This window comes from Pituophis catenifer, unplaced genomic scaffold (assembly GCF_029215685.1).
Source record: "Pituophis catenifer annectens isolate HBS135680 unplaced genomic scaffold, rPitCat1.0.hap2 SCAF_1, whole genome shotgun sequence".
NCBI classification, from domain to species: domain Eukaryota; kingdom Metazoa; phylum Chordata; class Lepidosauria; order Squamata; family Colubridae; genus Pituophis; species Pituophis catenifer.
The window spans coordinates 317,230,153-317,247,475 of NW_027256881.1; the positions used below are offsets into that span (position 1 = coordinate 317,230,153).

The 17,323-nt window shown below is 38.9% G+C and overlaps 1 protein-coding gene across 1 annotated transcript; it reads right to left on the minus strand.

Moving 5' to 3' along the window:
- Positions 1-448: 448 nt before the first annotated feature.
- On the minus strand, positions 449-11,215 carry CDCA4 (cell division cycle associated 4). Its single transcript, XM_070931594.1, has 3 exons — positions 11,153-11,215; positions 7,447-7,600; positions 449-3,573 (listed from the first exon to the last, which is right to left on the minus strand). Exons 2-3 carry the CDS (start codon positions 7,483-7,485, stop codon positions 2,821-2,823), a joined length of 792 nt encoding a protein of 263 aa, XP_070787695.1. The 5' UTR covers positions 7,486-7,600; positions 11,153-11,215; the 3' UTR covers positions 449-2,820.
- Between the last annotated feature and the right edge of the window lie 6,108 nt (positions 11,216-17,323).

The following is a 17,323-nucleotide window of genomic DNA, read 5'->3' on the forward strand; positions in this document are numbered from 1 at the left end:
AAATAGCATTTTTCCATTATCCAGTTACAATTTTTCTGTTTACTATTTCGGATTTTGTTATGGAAAGATCCACACCCTGTGAATATTTTACAGAACAAAATAGGGTGAAGATCCCAAACACTAAAACTAGGTATTGAGGGACACCCCCCCCCCCCAAATCAAGCTTAGCGTCTGTATCTGAAAGATAAATGTCAAGGATATGTTGAAGAATAAGCATAAAATTCTGTAAATGTTATGTTCTTCAAGGTTCCAATAGATTTTCTCTAAATCCTGCTTGGGTAAATATAACATTTTACCCTTAAAAAAACATGAATACTTAAATAAATATTTTCTACTTTAAAACACTTCATTAAGTAGTGTTCTGAATAACACTACTAAGAAAGAAATTTCATCAGTCCTGTTCTTATAAGACCAAAATTAGTACACAAAAATTACTAATATCAGAATAGTCATTTCATATTCAACTTTAATATAAAAAGATATTAGTCACTTCCAAATGCTTAAGAAAGATCTCCTTACAAATTGTGTGGTCTGGCACAAAACTGAATTACAAAATTAGACAGTACTTGCCAAGATTAAAAAACATACAGTGCTATTTTCAAATTAGCTGTTTCAAAAGCACTTAAATTATTAAGGCCACAGTCATGAAGCTACTTTCTTATAAGCTGCCCCATTAAATCTCAGGAAGGGATAATCATGCAAAATGGTCTTAAGTTCTAATATATAAACCAAGACAAAGACATTTAATGATGTACACAGAAGACATGGATCTTTATGCATAGAGCAGTTGCTTTAATTGTGCATAATGAACCTTACTGGTTTAAAGAGTTAGGGTTAACTTCCTTTACACAAAGGTATACTGCATCTATGACATGCTGGGAGAAAATGTGTCCAATATTTTGAAATCTATATTTGATCTAGGCATCTACCAGAGAAACCATTTTCAAAGAATTTATTTTAAACAAGCAACCAATCCAATTTTAATCACAGGGAACAAATGCAAAATAGCTAAAATTGCCTGTGATGGTAATATATTGATATTGAAGCAAATGTTTATCTTTCTCAAAATAATTGTTTAGTACTTTTTTTTTCTCACCTTGCAATTGTTTTACCTATATCGCCAGTTAACAAGGAAAAAAATTCAGCAATTTATTATAAATGGTATGCACTAGGATTTTTAGTAGATAATTACATGCATGTGAATGCATGTTTCTTTTAAATAATTTGCTGAGATAATATGTTTATAAGGACTCATAGGAATGCACATTTACAGACTGGCAAATAGAAGAATTTAAGTTTGGAGAACTCGAAGGCCTCTGTAACAGTTGGTTAGTAATTAGTGCAATAAAGGGGTGCTTTCCCCTAAATATAAAAGTAAATGGTAAACTTCAGCCAATAATTTGTTTGATGGCATAGCTATATAAATATTTATAAATAAAACCCATATAATTTATGCTTGAAGATAACAAAAACATGGCTTGAACTGAAGTTTAAATGCATCAAGAGTTCCTGAAGCCTATTGGAAGCTCTTCCTTAGATGTTTAGGTTTCAAGAATAACTTGATCTCTAATACTCTACTTCAAGGCTGAATGCTGATAACAGCTCAGCTTGTAGTTAACAATTACACATACTTCTACTGTACTGCACTATGCAGGGGAAGTCAGTTATAAGGGAGAAAAGTCCCTTTTTTCAAAACAATTAAAAAATACAACTGCAAATATTTCAAGATATTAAATAAGCAGTTTTGAGACAGAATTCATAGCAAAAATATATCTTCAGAAAATAGCTATAATATTCTGAACACTGATACTTTTTTTAAAAAAAACTATAATTTTAAAAAGAAACAAGACTAGGAAAATGAGAAATAGCTGCTTTACAATTTTTCAAGAGCTCATGTGGTAAATAAGCTTACAGAATATAGTATTTGTGTGAAACTAAGGAGGGAAAAATGAAGCATTTTGTCTTTATACCAAATTAATTCCATAAAACAAAACAGCAGGCACTAATGCCAGGGATAGTTGAAAGTTTCTTAATTTGAATTAAGTTGAAATTATTCTTAATGAATAATTTTTGTTGGGCTAGGCTGCAACTTAGTCCCTTGAGTAAGGTGATATCACTAGAAGCGATGCACTGAAATTTTCAGTTCCTCTGGGGTGGTTAAAAAAATACTTCTGGGAAATAATGTACTCAAGTTGACCACTTTGCTTCTGAATTTCAGTGGTATAATCTCAAAGGTTCTGGTAGGCTGCAGGAAGCACTCCTAAACTAGACATTATGGGATTTGATTTCATTTGTGGTATTTTAAGGACTGGAGTGTCTTTAACAGTTGCACCCTACAGTTATGACATAGGCAAGAAAGAAGAATCCTGATATACTAATTTGTCCCTTAATATTAGAAGGACCTCCTGATAAATTAGGCCCCCAAAATAGAAAAATGCATGGTCAGAAGAGAGAGTACATGATTACACCTAGAGATCTTTTGACATGCCAGTGTACTGCTGAAAATTAGGGAGTTTCCAAAGTAATTTGCGATATAGAATGGGTTGTAGTAGATTTAAATTGATTTTTAAAAAGTTTGGGCTCTTGACAATTTAAATGTATGCTTTTGATTATCTCTGAACTGTGGCCACTAAAATATATACTTAACAAGACTGAACACTACAAATTATGGGTTAATTTTATAAATTAACTCAATTTTGCAAAATCATGTGAATTGGGGGCAAGTCGGTAAGGGAAGATCACATCCAGATTTAAGAGAACAAAATATCTCAAAAGTTTTATTGTTTACAACCTAGCTTCTTCAAGGGATTTTTCTTAATTTCAAGATTCAACCAGAATCTCTACAAAATGATCAAGCTCATTAAGATCAGACTTACAGTTAGAATTAGAATTTGTGGCTCCTTGAGGAAAGGTTTCAAGAACATCACAGTGTCCCATTTTTGTATTGCCCATCATTCCTGTTAATACAGTATCAAGATTGTAATAAGAACTGTCAACTTCTGAAAAAAGATCTTCAACAGCGTCAGAAGTTTTAGTTTCTAAGGTTTCAAATATTTGATCTAATGACGATTTATGGAAGTTTACTCTATTTTCTGGAATGCTATCCATCTCCCACACGTTTCCCTGCAAGCTTCTGGATGCTTGTAGTACAGCAGGCCTTAAGATGTCTACATTCTCTTGTGACTGTGTGTCCTCAAAATTCTTAGAGAAACCACTATATTCTTGAGCAAGCTTTTCTTCAGTTTGCTCTTTGGAAGAACGGCAGAGAATATCTGTTGAAACAAGACGGTCCAGAGAGGCTGGTCCTGTACTCTGAGGACTTATCATCTGCCAGCTTCCATCTTGAGTCATTTCTTCTTGGATCTGCCGTACTGTATTGGCTATTAGCACTGAACGATACAGATTAGGTTCAACAAGCATGTGGCAGAGCTGAAGTTTTACCAATGACATGTCTAGCAGTGACTGGCGCTGAAGGTTATACGAAGGAATAGCTTTAAAGCCAGTAAAAGTTCCTTCAATATCATCTTCACCTTCAATGCATTTCCTCTTCAGTCCACGTACAAACATTGTGTCCTAGTGAAAACAGAAAAATATCATTAGTTAACCATCTTCTAAAAAGGCTTTGCATTTTAAATGAAAGCTGTTTAGCATAGTGGATGAAAAAATATTTTAGATGCTAAGAAAACTTTAAACAAAAATTGCCAATTCAAATTGTCAAAAGTTCTAGAAGGTATGAATTTTATTAAAGGAATCAAGTTAATATATAAACCTCTAAAAGCCTGAATCATAGTTAATGGTGTTTTGACTAAATCATATGACATATACTATATCTAATGTGATTGTAGAAATATTGTCAACAAATGTTAATTTTGAAGTTTGATATATTTTTATTCATAACCATACTAAACAAAGTCAGAAATCATTCTTTTTCTATTTTCTTTTCTTTCTTGCACCTTTATCTTTCTTTCTTGATCTTTTTTCTTTTAAAAATCTTTTCTTTCTTGTCTTTATCTTTTAACTTTTTGTATTTGAAAATCAGTAAAGTTAAAATGAAAGCAGTTTGGATATACAATTAATAGATACATACCTTCACTCTGAAAGTAGAATGTCTATATAGAGGTATAAATATTTTCTTAAGTTAGCAATAGTGTATAGCAGGGGTGTCAAACTTGATTTCATTGAGGGCTACATCAGGATTATGTTTGACGGGGGGGGGGGGGGGGGGGAGGAGGGCTGGCCAGTTTGACATCACTCATGTCAGGGGTGTCAGTGGTGGCCTGAATACTCTGCCACTGAAAACGGGCTCCCAAAATCCGTTTTCAGCTGCAACGGAGGAGGGAAGGGGGGGAGGAGGGATGGGAAAAAATTGTTGTAATACTTGTTAAAACTTTTTAATAAAAAAAAAGAAAAGAAAAGAAAAGAAAAAAGGCAACACCAATGGCAAAGCACTTCCAAAATCTTGCTAAAAAACCTGCATGGATGTGACAAGGCAGATGCCAGGAGTCAGCCCTGACTTGAAGCTCCAAAAAAAAAAAAAAAAAGTCATTTATGAATTCATTCATGCAGATTCTTATTCCTGCACAGAACTCCATTCCAAACTTTCAAAATTTAAGATATTGATGATACCCCATCTTCCTTGTGCAAAATTTTTTTTAGCCTAAAGATGTATGATCAATTTTCCCCGTGACAATTATTTCCATCAAAAGACAATATCGTATTCAGGATTTAGGCAAGAAAAACAAAATACACAGGTACATTATATGTGGTACCTCGCTCAATAGTAGTAACTGAGAGAGAGATTTTGGAGTCCTAGTGGACAACCATTTAAATATAAGCCAGCAGTATGCAGCAGCTGCCAAAAAAGCCAACACAGTTCTAGGCTGCATAAACGGGGATGGAATCTAGATGTGAAGGGTTAATACCACTTTATGCCTTGGTAAGGCCACACTTGGAATACTGCATCTAGTTTTGGTCGCCACGATGTAAAAAAGATGTGGAGACTCTGGAAAGACGGCAGAGAAGAGCAGCAAAGATGATTAGGGGACTGGAGGCTAAAACATATGAAGAACGATTGCAGGAACTGGGTATGTCTAGTTTAATGAAAAGAAGGACTAGAGAAGACTTGATAGCAGTGCTCCAATATCTCAGAGGCTGCCACAAAGAAGAGGGAGTCAAACTATTCTCCAAAGCACCTGAGGGCAGGGCAAGAAGCAATGGGTGGAAACTAATCAAGGAGAGAAGCAACCTAGAACTAAGGAGAAATTTCCTGACAGTTAGAACAATTAATCAGTGGAAAAACTTGCCTCCAGAAGTTGTGAATGCTCCAACACTGGAAGTTTTTAAGATGATGTTGGAAAACCATTTGTCTGAAGTGGTGTAGGGTTTCCTGCCTGGGCAGGGGGTTGGACTAGAAGACCTCCAAGGTCCCTTCCAACTCTGTTATTCTGTTCTGAGTACCTGTATTATTTTTTCACCATAGTACTATCGTAGACTAATACCAAATATAGGTAGTCCTTGACTTATGACCACAATTGAGCACAACATTTCTGTTGCTAAGGGAAGACAGTTAAGTGAGTTTTGCCCCATTTTAGGACCTTTCTTGCCACAGTTGTGAAGTGAAGCACTGTAGTTTTTAAGTGAATCTGGCTGCCCCATTGAGTTGCTTGTCAGAAGGTCACAATCTGATATAAAATTCCAAGACATTCATAGCCAATATCACCTATAGTTAGAGTGATCCTAGAAACTGCCCCCAATATACCAGAAATGACTTAGGTTATTGAAGACAAGAATCAGCATATGTAATTGCTATTAGAGGAATAAATAATTGATTAGAAGGAAAGAATTCTGAGCTGTGCAATTCAAATACTGAACTAGGATAGAGAAGACCGGGTTCAAATCTATCTTTATTCATGGAAATGTACTCTGATTTCTCAGCTAGTCAAGTCCAACCTTCCTCAAGAGTTATTACTTAGATATAACCCTCCTTCCTCCTCCCCATCACTAAGGGGAATTGGACTATGATGTAGAAAGAAATATTTGAAGAAGACAACAAAAATATTTTAGTATTTTAATATAGGTAATTCTGACTTAATTCATTCAGCAATTGTTCAAAGTTACAATAGCACTGAATGAATAGCATTTGTGACCAGTCTCCAAAATTATGGTTGTTGCAGCACCCCTGTGGTCATGTGATCAAAATTTAGGCTCTTGGCAGCCTCTCTGCATTTATGACCAGAGTGCGCTTCATGCTATGGGGGAGCGGTGGCCCAGTACAGACTATGAGCAAGTGAAGGGGGATGGGAAGGGGCAATGCAGGCTGTGTACAGAAGAGAACTAGGGAAAGAAGGGCGCAGCTTAATGCAAGTGCACAGAAGCTTGGGAAAGCAGGGTCCCACGCAAGTGCAGGGAGACAGGGCTTACCGGAATGACTTGGGACCTTCCCTGTTGGCTTCCTGATTGGTTTTGCTAGTGGGTAGCTGGCAGGGAAGGTCTTAAATGATGAACATGTGACTCGGGGGGGCTGCAACAGCCAGAACTTCAAGGACTGGTCATAAGCATTATTCATTCATCAACCATGTAACTTTGAATAGGCACTGATCTAACAGATCTAAATATCAGAAAGTGTTGCAATATAAAGACAAATACAGTCTTTTTTGCATTACATTTAAACAGACAAGGAAATCAGGGTAATAAATTAACACGGGGTTCCCAACGTCTGGGCTGCAGCCCACTAGTGGGCTGTGAACTATTTGCAACTGGGACGCAGAAATGGCAAGCGTATGCATCCTTACTTGGACGAGCAGCGGGAGAGTATGTGCATGCACAGTCCATTTGTGTGAGCGGTGGGCATGCGTGCATGCTGTTCGCACAGAACCATCCTCTCTCCCAGTCCACAAAGCCAGAAAGGTTGGGGGAACTCTGAATTAACACGTCAGATTTTTGGATTAGAAAAGCAACCAGTCAGGATTTTTAAAACTATGTTGAAACAAACTTTTGTATGTGCAAAAAACAAAGTCTAATCATATAAACTAAAAACATACATTATATCAATGAGAAATTGACATATTGTGATATGCAAGTTTATAAGTACAACTTCTGCTCCTATGGGAGAGATCCAACAATAATTGCTAAATGTATTTTTTAATTGTTGACCTCCTCTGCTCATTGGGTGTGGAACTGTTACTTTGCTCTTTTCCACTGTACCGAAAAATATACCATTGTTTCTATTAGTGATATATAGAACAAAAACTAGGATCTAGCATGAGTAACAGAATGAAAACTAAACTTTTTGCTTTATGATGCTCCGAGAACCAAGTCTATGTAGGCATGAAAATATGACACCAGTGATAAAGTAACAAGTAATTGTTTAATCCATTTTTCTTCAGCTTCTATACACTCATTCTTTTTAGTGAAAAACTTTTATCCCCTACATTATTTATTACTTACCAATAATGGTGCTTGATGCAGTCCTTCCTCTTCTCCCATTTTATAGAAGATTCCATACAGCAGGTGGTCTAGCACCACCTACCTGAGACCAGTAAGAAGTGTATTCAGTAATTAAATAAAGTATCTGGCATACATTGTGGGACTTCCGCTGTTCCTATGAACAAAATAATATAAATAAAAGTATGCTAACTATTTCCTTTAGTTATGGTTATATTATGTGTTTCATGGAGCATTTACATTCAAAACTTTCTTACAACTACTAAATAAGAGAGGTCAGTGTTATTCCCAAATTGCAGATTGGGAGTGGAAGTCAATGTAGCAGAGAGGAAAGCCACGTAGTAACTTCTGTGGAAAGATGCTAAATAGAGACTTTCTAGTTTGAAACTCAGTCCAACAAAACACTGCATGGATTTCCTGCAAGAAATTCATTGTGATAACTGAAAATGTCTTCTATACATCTATATCAAGCGTAAAATCCAGCAGGTTCTGGAGAACCGGCAAATACCACTTCTGGCTGAGGTCCCAGAGTGGGGTGGGAATGGAGATTTTGCAGTATCCTTCCCCTGCCACGCCCACCAAGCCACACCACGCCCACAGAACTGGTAGTAAAAAAATTTGGATTTCACCACTGATCTATATGTACATACATACATACACAGTTGAATCATGTTTTAGGTTGCTACTCCTTAGTTGCATACAGGGTGAATTTGATTTAAATCAACTCGATTTAAATAATCTTTAAAGAGCAACTGTCATCTCTGTCCCGCAGCAGCTCCTCCTGACCCACTGTTGATTCACCGACAGTCCCATTCACTTTAATGGGAGGGCTGGTGATGCGGCAGTGACACAAGGTGAGGGATGTGGCAGGCAGCAGGTGAGTGGATGCCCACTAACAGGCGCTGCTATGATGGATCTGAAATTATACGCGCTCTTTAATATTATATTTATAAGCTGCTTAGAAGGTTTCACTTTCATTTTTACTGCTTGCCCTTCTTCCTCACACTTAGAGCCTGGTGGTACAGATGCATTTCTCTTCAAACAATCATACAGTTTGTAGTGTATGTAGATTTGCAAAACAATGGGATAAAGGAATATTCCTGAACTTTGCTTCATGATTTATCTCATGGTTACTGTGAAATTGTGTGAATGCATCAATGCAGTGTATCTCAGCTTGCAGAGCTTGGATTCATTGAGTTTACAAAATGTAAATATTGCAGAATATATAGCCTCATGCTACATAACTTAGCTCCATTTCATGCTGAATAAACTAAATTATTAATTTACCTTAAATAGAAAACTATCTTTAGATTTTTACTCCAAAAGCATTTGATTAAATAAATTTGATAAAAATAAAAAAATCTGATTTAAATTTTAAAAAATCGATTTAATTTTTTTAAAATTGATTTTTATCCCCCGTTTGTATAGTCTTAAATGAACTGAAAAATATTACCCACTTTTCCAAATTATATTACTGCAGCACTAAAAGACACAACTATTCATAACTATAGCTTTATCAACCATTTAAATTTTAAAACTTTAAGGATATTGATATTACCAGTTTCTCTTAGAAAATATACCATAGTTACTATGGACTGAGTTCAAAGAGTATTTAGCAAATAACTGAGGTGAAAAAGCATATTTAAAATTAGCTGAGGAAAAAAAAAATCTAGAATGATTTTTTTGAGCAAAACCATGATGTAAGATAAATTTTATTGACCTGGTCAACTAAGGAACTGACAAATATTAGTCATAGATTTAACATGATTATGGAAATTGGCTTTTTGAAAATCAGTAGAATATCTAGGGATGTGTGGAATCTAGTGATTAAAAAGTGGGATGAAGATGAGGATTATGATATAACAATGGATTACATTGATGCATGAAAATAAATCTTATCCCATAAATGCAATGAAAAAAGGTGAGCTGGAAGGTTAACATAAAAAGCTAAAGTACCAAATTATTTAGCAGTGAGTAGACTAATTACAAAACTGATATGTTAAGAGCTATTGCAGAAGGGGTATTTTAAGGAATTTAAAGTATTGCTTAGAATTACCAGGGTTATATTGCTGGATCCCAGAACAATGTTGTTGGCTGTGATTTTTTTATTCCTAAATTTATTATACAATGTAAACCACAATAGAAGGAAAGTATTTAAATAAGCATTTTATTATTAAAAAGATGATGATGAGCAGTGAAAGGCTTAATTAACAATTATGACTGGTACAGAAAAATGGATAATATAGTAATAAAACTGAGGTACAATGGTTCTAACACAGGCAAAATTACTACCCTATTGTTTTTTTCTCCATTTAACATAAAAATAGTACAGTGTATTTTAGAACAGCTTTATTAAATGTTGGTGAGGATATATTCATTCAGATGTAACATTATAAACCTAGCATCCTTTCCCCTCAGTTCATATATTTCCTGTTGTATGCAGGAATTCTGGCAGATTTCTATTTCTGATTAATAAGTTAGGCTATCCTGTTCTGTGAAACTATTGAGTTTAACAACATTTTATGAAAGGCAGCTAAATCCAAAGCATTGTTTGTGGCGTGTTTTCTAACTTTACAGTTTAGGAGCTGAAAATATTAAAATAATGTCAAACAGATGCAAAAGCTAATTTTCTCAAAACAGCTCCAATAATGTTCAACCACAGACATGAGTCTGTTTCAACACAGATGGGAGACAAAGGATACCTAATCCTATGTTCTCCTGAAAAATAAAGCAAACTCATGAACTCCACTTTTTGTTAAAACCCACCTTGTCTTTGTAAAATCTATAAAAAGGTGAACCATATTGCACAAGAATCTTTTGGCATAAATGTCACTTGAAACTTCAAACCATCAATCATAGAGGGGAAATACGTGTGCCACATTTCCTTGTGTGAAATGTTTGTTGGGATAAAAAAAAGTTACGACCAAGAAAAAGTACTTCCAAGTTTTAATGGGAACGGATTAGAAAGAAAAAAGGAATGTAACTAGGCAACACAAAACAGATGAAAATAAACCTTTTCTATCGAGAGGCAGAAGAAAATAATTGTAGAAAGCAATGTGACAAAGTTGCTTGTGTGAAAAGCATAGGAAAGTTGCCTGTGAAAGGAGACCAGATGGTGAAAGTTCTGAAAGTGGATGGGATGGAGAAGCAGAACCTGAAAGCACTTTTGAGCGTCTGGGAGGCAAAGAGGAAACAAATCAGGAGAAAGAATTCGGCAGTGACCCTAAAAAAAGTAGCCGAGAAGAAAACAATATACAACGGCCTTTCTTAAAACACTCCCAGACGAGTAGGAACTTTGTTATTTCCTAGTGAGTATGACTAATAACCGCGCTGGTTGGGAATGATGGGGACTGTATTCCCACATTTAAAAGATTTTCAAGTAGATAAAGGAATTGAGAGAGACGCGACAGGAGGGAGCCAGAGGGGTATGGAGGAGCTCCTGAGGAAAAGTAGCCGATTGAAAAAAGTGACTTGAAACAAGAAGAAAACTCGCTAAAGCTGCTATGGGGCGCCGGGAACGAAGGAATGATTCATCCCCTCTCCATCTCCACGGCCGCCATTTTGGAGCCACGGCTCAGCGATCCCGCGCGGGTCCTTCTTCCTCGGCTAGCTCAACCACGTTAATTTCCTCCTTTTGCCTCTCGGATTTCGAAACTGGCGGCTCCCTCCTTCCTTTCCCACCGCGACCGTTTCTCCCGTACCCGCTTACCCGCTGACGAAAGCCGACTGCCGCGCGGAGAGCCCGCTCCTGCTTCAATGATGTCGGCGCCTGAGAAAAAGGGGAGGGACCAACGGCTGCGGAAGCCCCTCCCCCTTTCTTCCAGCTCCCTACTCTGGCCATCTTTTGTAAAACTCCACAAAGAAACGAAAGCCCCGCCCTAGATATCGTCTCGGACTTCCCATTGGAAGAGAGGAGGCATCTGGGCAACTTGTGAGCCCGCCCAGTACAACTTTAGCTTCCCATTGGGCAGTAAGCGAGGGAAATCCTTTCTTCTGAGATCAAATGTTCTATTAACCGGAGGAGTGCTGGGCTGCTTGCTCTCCCTGTGGCCCCTCCTTCTCGTTGTTTTATACAGGGCTTACCATCGGGGCTCAAAGTTACTACGGTATTCAGCCCCGCCTCCCCGCCGTTAGCGGCCGGGTCTGTACAGGCGAATTTTTTAAAAAAAATCTGCCCAAGGCCGGCGGGGTCCTTGGTCATCACGGAGGCCTTGGCGCGGGTCCTTGGGCGCCAGTCTCCTGAGCTCGGCGGGACTGATGGCCTAATAGTCCTCCTCTTTCGGCTTTTCGTTCTGTGACACCCCAATAAGCCTGCTTTGTTTGTGGCCTCCGTGTAAAGCCATTAAGTGGGAGAAAATTACCCATGAGCTGCTAAATGCAGATAGTTGAAGTCAGTCCGTGCTTCTCTTCTGAAAATCCGGAAAAATCAGTGGATGGGGGGGCCCTTGGTGCTCTCCGAGCTTGGTTGTTTTCTTGCAGACGTTTCATTACCCAGACTAGGTAATATCACCACTCCTAGTGACCAAGGCTAGTTTCGGTAATGAAAAGTCTGCAAGAAAACAACCAAGCCCATTTCAACCTTGAGCTACAAATATTCTTTATTGGTAAAACAATGGATGCCCAGCATGCCAGAGTCTAAAATGGGAATTTATAGCAATGTTTCTCCACCTTGGTGATTTTAAGATGTATGGACCCAGAACCCCACGCATCTGCCTTAGGCCATTGCGTTGTTTTCTATCCCATGCTTTATTTGCTGCTGCTTACTGGGTGGCAATTCCCACTCCTGAAATCCCATGTGGTTTTTTGATATTTGGCCACTGATGCCTCCATTGGTTCTCACAGGACTGTGTGCTCCATCTATAGTGTTAAAACTTTATAAACACATGAAAGAGAAACCGGTATATTGCAAAGCAGCACACTAGCCTCCAGCATTATCTGGACCCATCAGTCTTTCCCCACTGCTGAGTGAACTGCTTTTCCCCCATGCTTGAATTGACCAAAAGCAATAAAGGTAGTCCTCATTTAGTGATCACAATTAGGATCACAACTTGATTATTTAGCAAAATGGTAACTAAATGGAAAATTACATGACTATGACTGTCCTTATGATTTTGCTCCAGAGTTTTCCTTTACTATGTCAGAAGATCCCAAGCAGCTGGGGGATGACAAAGAAACTTGCCTCCCAAGAAATCAGGTGAGAGGACAAATCTTATATTCCTTTTTCCCTACTCCCCCACTCTGGTGGAATGCTTACTGGGATAATCAGTAAGAGGGGAATTGTTTATATTTGATTTTTTTTTTTTTGAGAGGAAGGGATTACAAGAGAATAAGCAAGCACACAACAGGGATAGACATCAAAAGGAATGCCCAAGTTCCAGCTCTTTGCCTAGCACAGTCATAGCTGCAAACCAGAGGCAAACAAAAGCCTTTAGTGTGAAACTGATTAGGGTCTTGTCAGTGTTAGGCAGGAGCGGCAAACTACGGTAATTAAGCTGAAGGAGCTGAGTTTATTAACTTGCAGTTAGCACTTTTTAGCGCTCCCCTGTGCTGAGGAAAAAAAGCAGCTCAGGAAGAGATAGCTTGTTTAAATAATCTCTCCACTCTGGAAGGAAGAGAAAAACTTAAAAATAGGTCAGGCACAGGTCAATTAGTACACAAAAACTTGTACTAATTGGCTGTAAAATGATGAATACATTGGTTGCAAAGTTACTTTTTTATCACCATTGTGAATGCAAACTGTTCGAGGCAGTTGCTAAATGAGGACTACCTGTACTCGCATGAGACTTTCTGTCTGAGTATTAATTCCCATCCTACCTTTATTGCGTGTATTTAAATACATTAAATATCTGGGCAACTCTAAGAAAATAGGGGACTATAGAACATCATGGATACCAGGGGTGCTATTCAGCAGGCTCTGACAGGTTCTGGAGAACCGGTAGCGGTAGTTCAGAGAACTGGCAAATGCCACTTCTGGCTGGTCCCAGAGTGGAGTGGAAATGGGGATTTTGCAGTATCCTTCCCCTGCCACACCTACCATGCCACGCCCACCAAGCCATGCCCACAGAACCTGTAGTAAAAAAATTTGAATTCCGCCACTGATGGATACACAATAGAAGAGAGATGCTTGAGCCCTGGTTAGATCCAAACATGGAAAGGCCCACAGATACCATGATGTTGGGACAACCCAGGGTTTTGTTTAGAAGTGTGCCACTTCCCAAGGGCCTAGGGGAGCAAGAAAACTGGAGACCAATCATACTAGTTTTGCTTTATAGTTGATGCCACTTTCACTATGCTAGCCATTTTTGAGAATTACAGAAACATGCCAATTGTTCCAGTAAATTTATGCATTTCTGGAGTGTATAAAAGATAATTATTGTTTATTAAATGTATATAGCTGTCCATTTCACATAAATGACTGAGTGGCATACAATAAAATGGTCTCAACTCTTGATTTCTATCCCTTGTTTCCTAGCCCTCCAGAGCTCCCTCTGTTTGCAGTGCAGAACTTTTGGGTTCCTTCCCTTTTCTCAAATATGAAATACATGAAAAAATAGTAATTTAAGCTCAAAATACTCTTGGCACATTTCATGCATACAGATGAGAAAAGAACATCTGTATATTCTTTTTTGAAAAACCCAGCTTTATGCATGTGCGGGATTTGGCTCTGCCATCTGTGGCCTTCATCCTTTTGTCATGAGACACAGCATCTTCAGCTAACAAAATATTGCCCTTGTGGATCAAAAGGATATTATTATATATATAAATGCACCTAAAGACACTGCCAGCTCTTGTTTCTTTTGTTTCTGTCCTGCACATTGTGAAGTCTCAAGCTGCCAAAGCTGAAAACAAAGTGTGTGATACCAACAAGGCTATTATTAAAGTACGATGCAGGCATCTTCAACATTCAAACCAAGGAACAAGCAAGATTAATGGATTCATCCAGGGGAGACCAGATAGCAGCAATAGGTAGCAACAGAATAAAAAGCCAGCTATACTGTAGCTTAAATGACAATTTGATGCAGACATGTGGCCTCATTATGATTATACTGTCTCCATCAAATAGGTGCAGTTGAAATACATGTTAGTGAGAAGCCATGGCTCAGAGGGAATCCTACACGCCTTAGTCAATTATAATTCTGGTTGAAAAAAAGCCAGGTAGCAGCTGATAGGAAAAGTCTTGGAAAGCCAGCCTAGGACAAATAACACTCTGGGCAACCAAAGCTTTTTCTGGACCAGAGTTTGTAGCCACCACGCTCTCTCTCTCCCCTTCCTTCCTTCCTTCCCTCCCTCCCTATTATTAATTATAACACTAACAATGTTCCTTACATTGTCATCTCAAAATTAAACTATGACCTGCTGATTCTTATCTTTAACAATTTGGATAGTGGGAAGCAGTTCAAGGTAATCTTTTTTTCCTTATCCTAGATCACTGCTGAAAGAACAATGAACAGGTGTTGTAACTGTGGCAATGAAGACACTGAGTTTGCAGAAATGGATCCCATTGCCTATCCTTCCCCTGCAAGCCCAACCAGGGTCTATATTGCAACAGTGCATCCATTCTTGCCCTTTTTAATCCCTCTGCAAATGCTGCGGCATGCCAATAAATGTTTAAGCTGACTCAAGGAACGATAAGTGAGCCCTTCAATGCAGCATTGGGGAAAGACTCTCAGAGGACTCTGCTCCCTGGAAGAATATCATGGGGGCCAGCTCAGCTACAAAAGGTAAGACATCTTGACTTGGGCATCCTCAAGCCAATTTTCATTCATTTCATTTCATTTCATTTCATTTCATTTTCATTTTATTAAATTTGTATACCGCCCTACTCCCGAAGGACTCAGGGCGGTGAACAGGCAACGAAATAAAACACATAAATACAAAAGTTAAAACATGATTAAAACCCAATTAAATAATTTTTGCCCAAGACAATTTAAAACTCCCTATAATTTAAAACAAATTAAAATTTGAGTTTAAAAATTTGAAAGAAGGGGAAAAAATTAGGCCAGGCCGGCGTGCTGGAATAGGAGTGTCTTCAAAGCACGGCGGAAAGTGCGCAGATCCAGGATCCTCCGTATCTCCGGGGGGGAGCTCGTTCCAGATAGTAGGTGCCCCCACAGAGAAGGCCCTCCCCCTAGGGGCCGCCAGTCGACATTGTTTGGCTGACGGCACCCGGAGGAGCCCCTCTCTATGAGAGCGTACCGGCTGGTGGGAGGCTGTTTGTGGTAGTAGGCGGTCCCGTAAGTAGCCAGGTCCTAAGCCATGGAGCGCTCTAAAGGTGGTAACCAAAACCTTGAAGCGCACCCGGAAGACCACCGGGAGCCAGTGCAGCTCGCGCAGGAGAGGTGTCACATGGGAGCGCCATGTTGCTCCCATAACCACTAAGAAGCCAATGAACTTCTTCTTTATATAAATGGGAGGACTTATTCCTACGCAAAGGATATCAAAGTAAAGGTAAAAGTTTCTCCTGTCCAATTATGTCCAACTCTAGGGGGCGGTGCCCATCTCCGTTTCTTAGCCGAGGGGGCCAGTGTTGTCCGAAGACACTTCTGTGGTCATGTGGCCAGAGTGACTATACACTGAGACACACAGAACTCTGTTACCTTCCCACCAAAGTGGTAACTATTTATCTTCTGGTACTCACGTTTGCATGTTTTCAACCTGCTAGGTGGGCAGGATCTTCCAGTGTATTTGAGCGTGCTTATATAATCCAAATCTATGTAATCTAGTTTTAGGCTCAAAATTTCTTTCCAGAAAAAAATCAGGGTTATAGTTTCATAGGGCATTGTAGGAGGCGAACTATGTTAGTCTATGGTGGCTAAAAATCAGGAATCTGGTAGTATCTTTTCTGACCATCACATTTTAATGAAAGGCATAAGCCTTGGTGAACTTCACAGGAGCACAGAACATCAACAGCTTTAGGAAGTTGAAGAAGACGTCTTTCTGTGAGATGTTGGACAAACAGTATCCAGATATTTCCGGTGCTGTCCCATCTCCCTTTTTCTTTCTCACTTGCTTTCCTTGGTTTGAGCTGTTGCAATTATCTCACCCTCTCCCCTTTGGGCACAGCCTTTGCTAAAATGTTGGGTGTTCCTTAGGCTGGCTTTGTCTCTTTCTCCAGATTAGGAAGAAGGGGGGTGGGGTGGAGGTCCGGGAAAAGGAAAAAAAACCAATTTTTGCTCCAGGGAAATAGGGAGGGGAAGAAAATGAAGCCAGCAGCAGCAGCAAATAACTCTGGGCCCACAGCTTTCAAAATTCTTCAGGAAAGAAGCAGAAGACGGAGGACCAGGGAAGGCAGCTTGGAAATTTGAAACAGAAGATGAAGAAAGGGGAATTAGAGTAGGAAGAAAAGAAACAGCCCTTGAGTTGAGGGAGGAGCGACAAACCAGAACAAAGACCCAGCTTTTTTTGGGGGGGGGGGGTAGAGGTGGGTGGGGGAAGGGATCATGAGTTTAGACAACTAGGAATTATTTTTTGCACCAATTGTGGATGCTGAAGTTAATGGAGGCAGCATTCTTCACTACCCCCAGTGAAAACAAGCAGGTTAAAAGCCAATCAGAGCAAGCACAGTTTGGTCCAGATGCTAGGCAGAACAAAAATGAATTAATCAACACGGCAGAATCCAACATAATAGCTAGTGGTGTGAAAGGACCAAGCCATGAAATAATTTGGATGCAAATATACAGGAAAAAAGTTAACACTTTATATGAAAACATTTATGAATTCTTAATGAAAAGGGTAGAAGATTAGGAAGACAGACAAGGGCTCCTGCAGCAAATGGACTCTAGTGTTTTCCTTCAATCTGTGCACTGAGAGACAAATATGCTGTCATACTAGCATACATTGCGACATGCTGCATTTGGACTGATTCAACATGCAAAGTACT

Coding starts and splice junctions, on each gene's coding strand:
- CDCA4 (XM_070931594.1), bottom strand. CDS start 7,485: ATGGGAGAAGAGGAAGGACTGCATCAAGCACCATTATTG. Junction 3,574..7,446: donor TGCATCAAGCACCATTATTG/GTAAGTAATAAA, acceptor TGTTTTCACTAG/GACACAATGTTTGTACGTGG.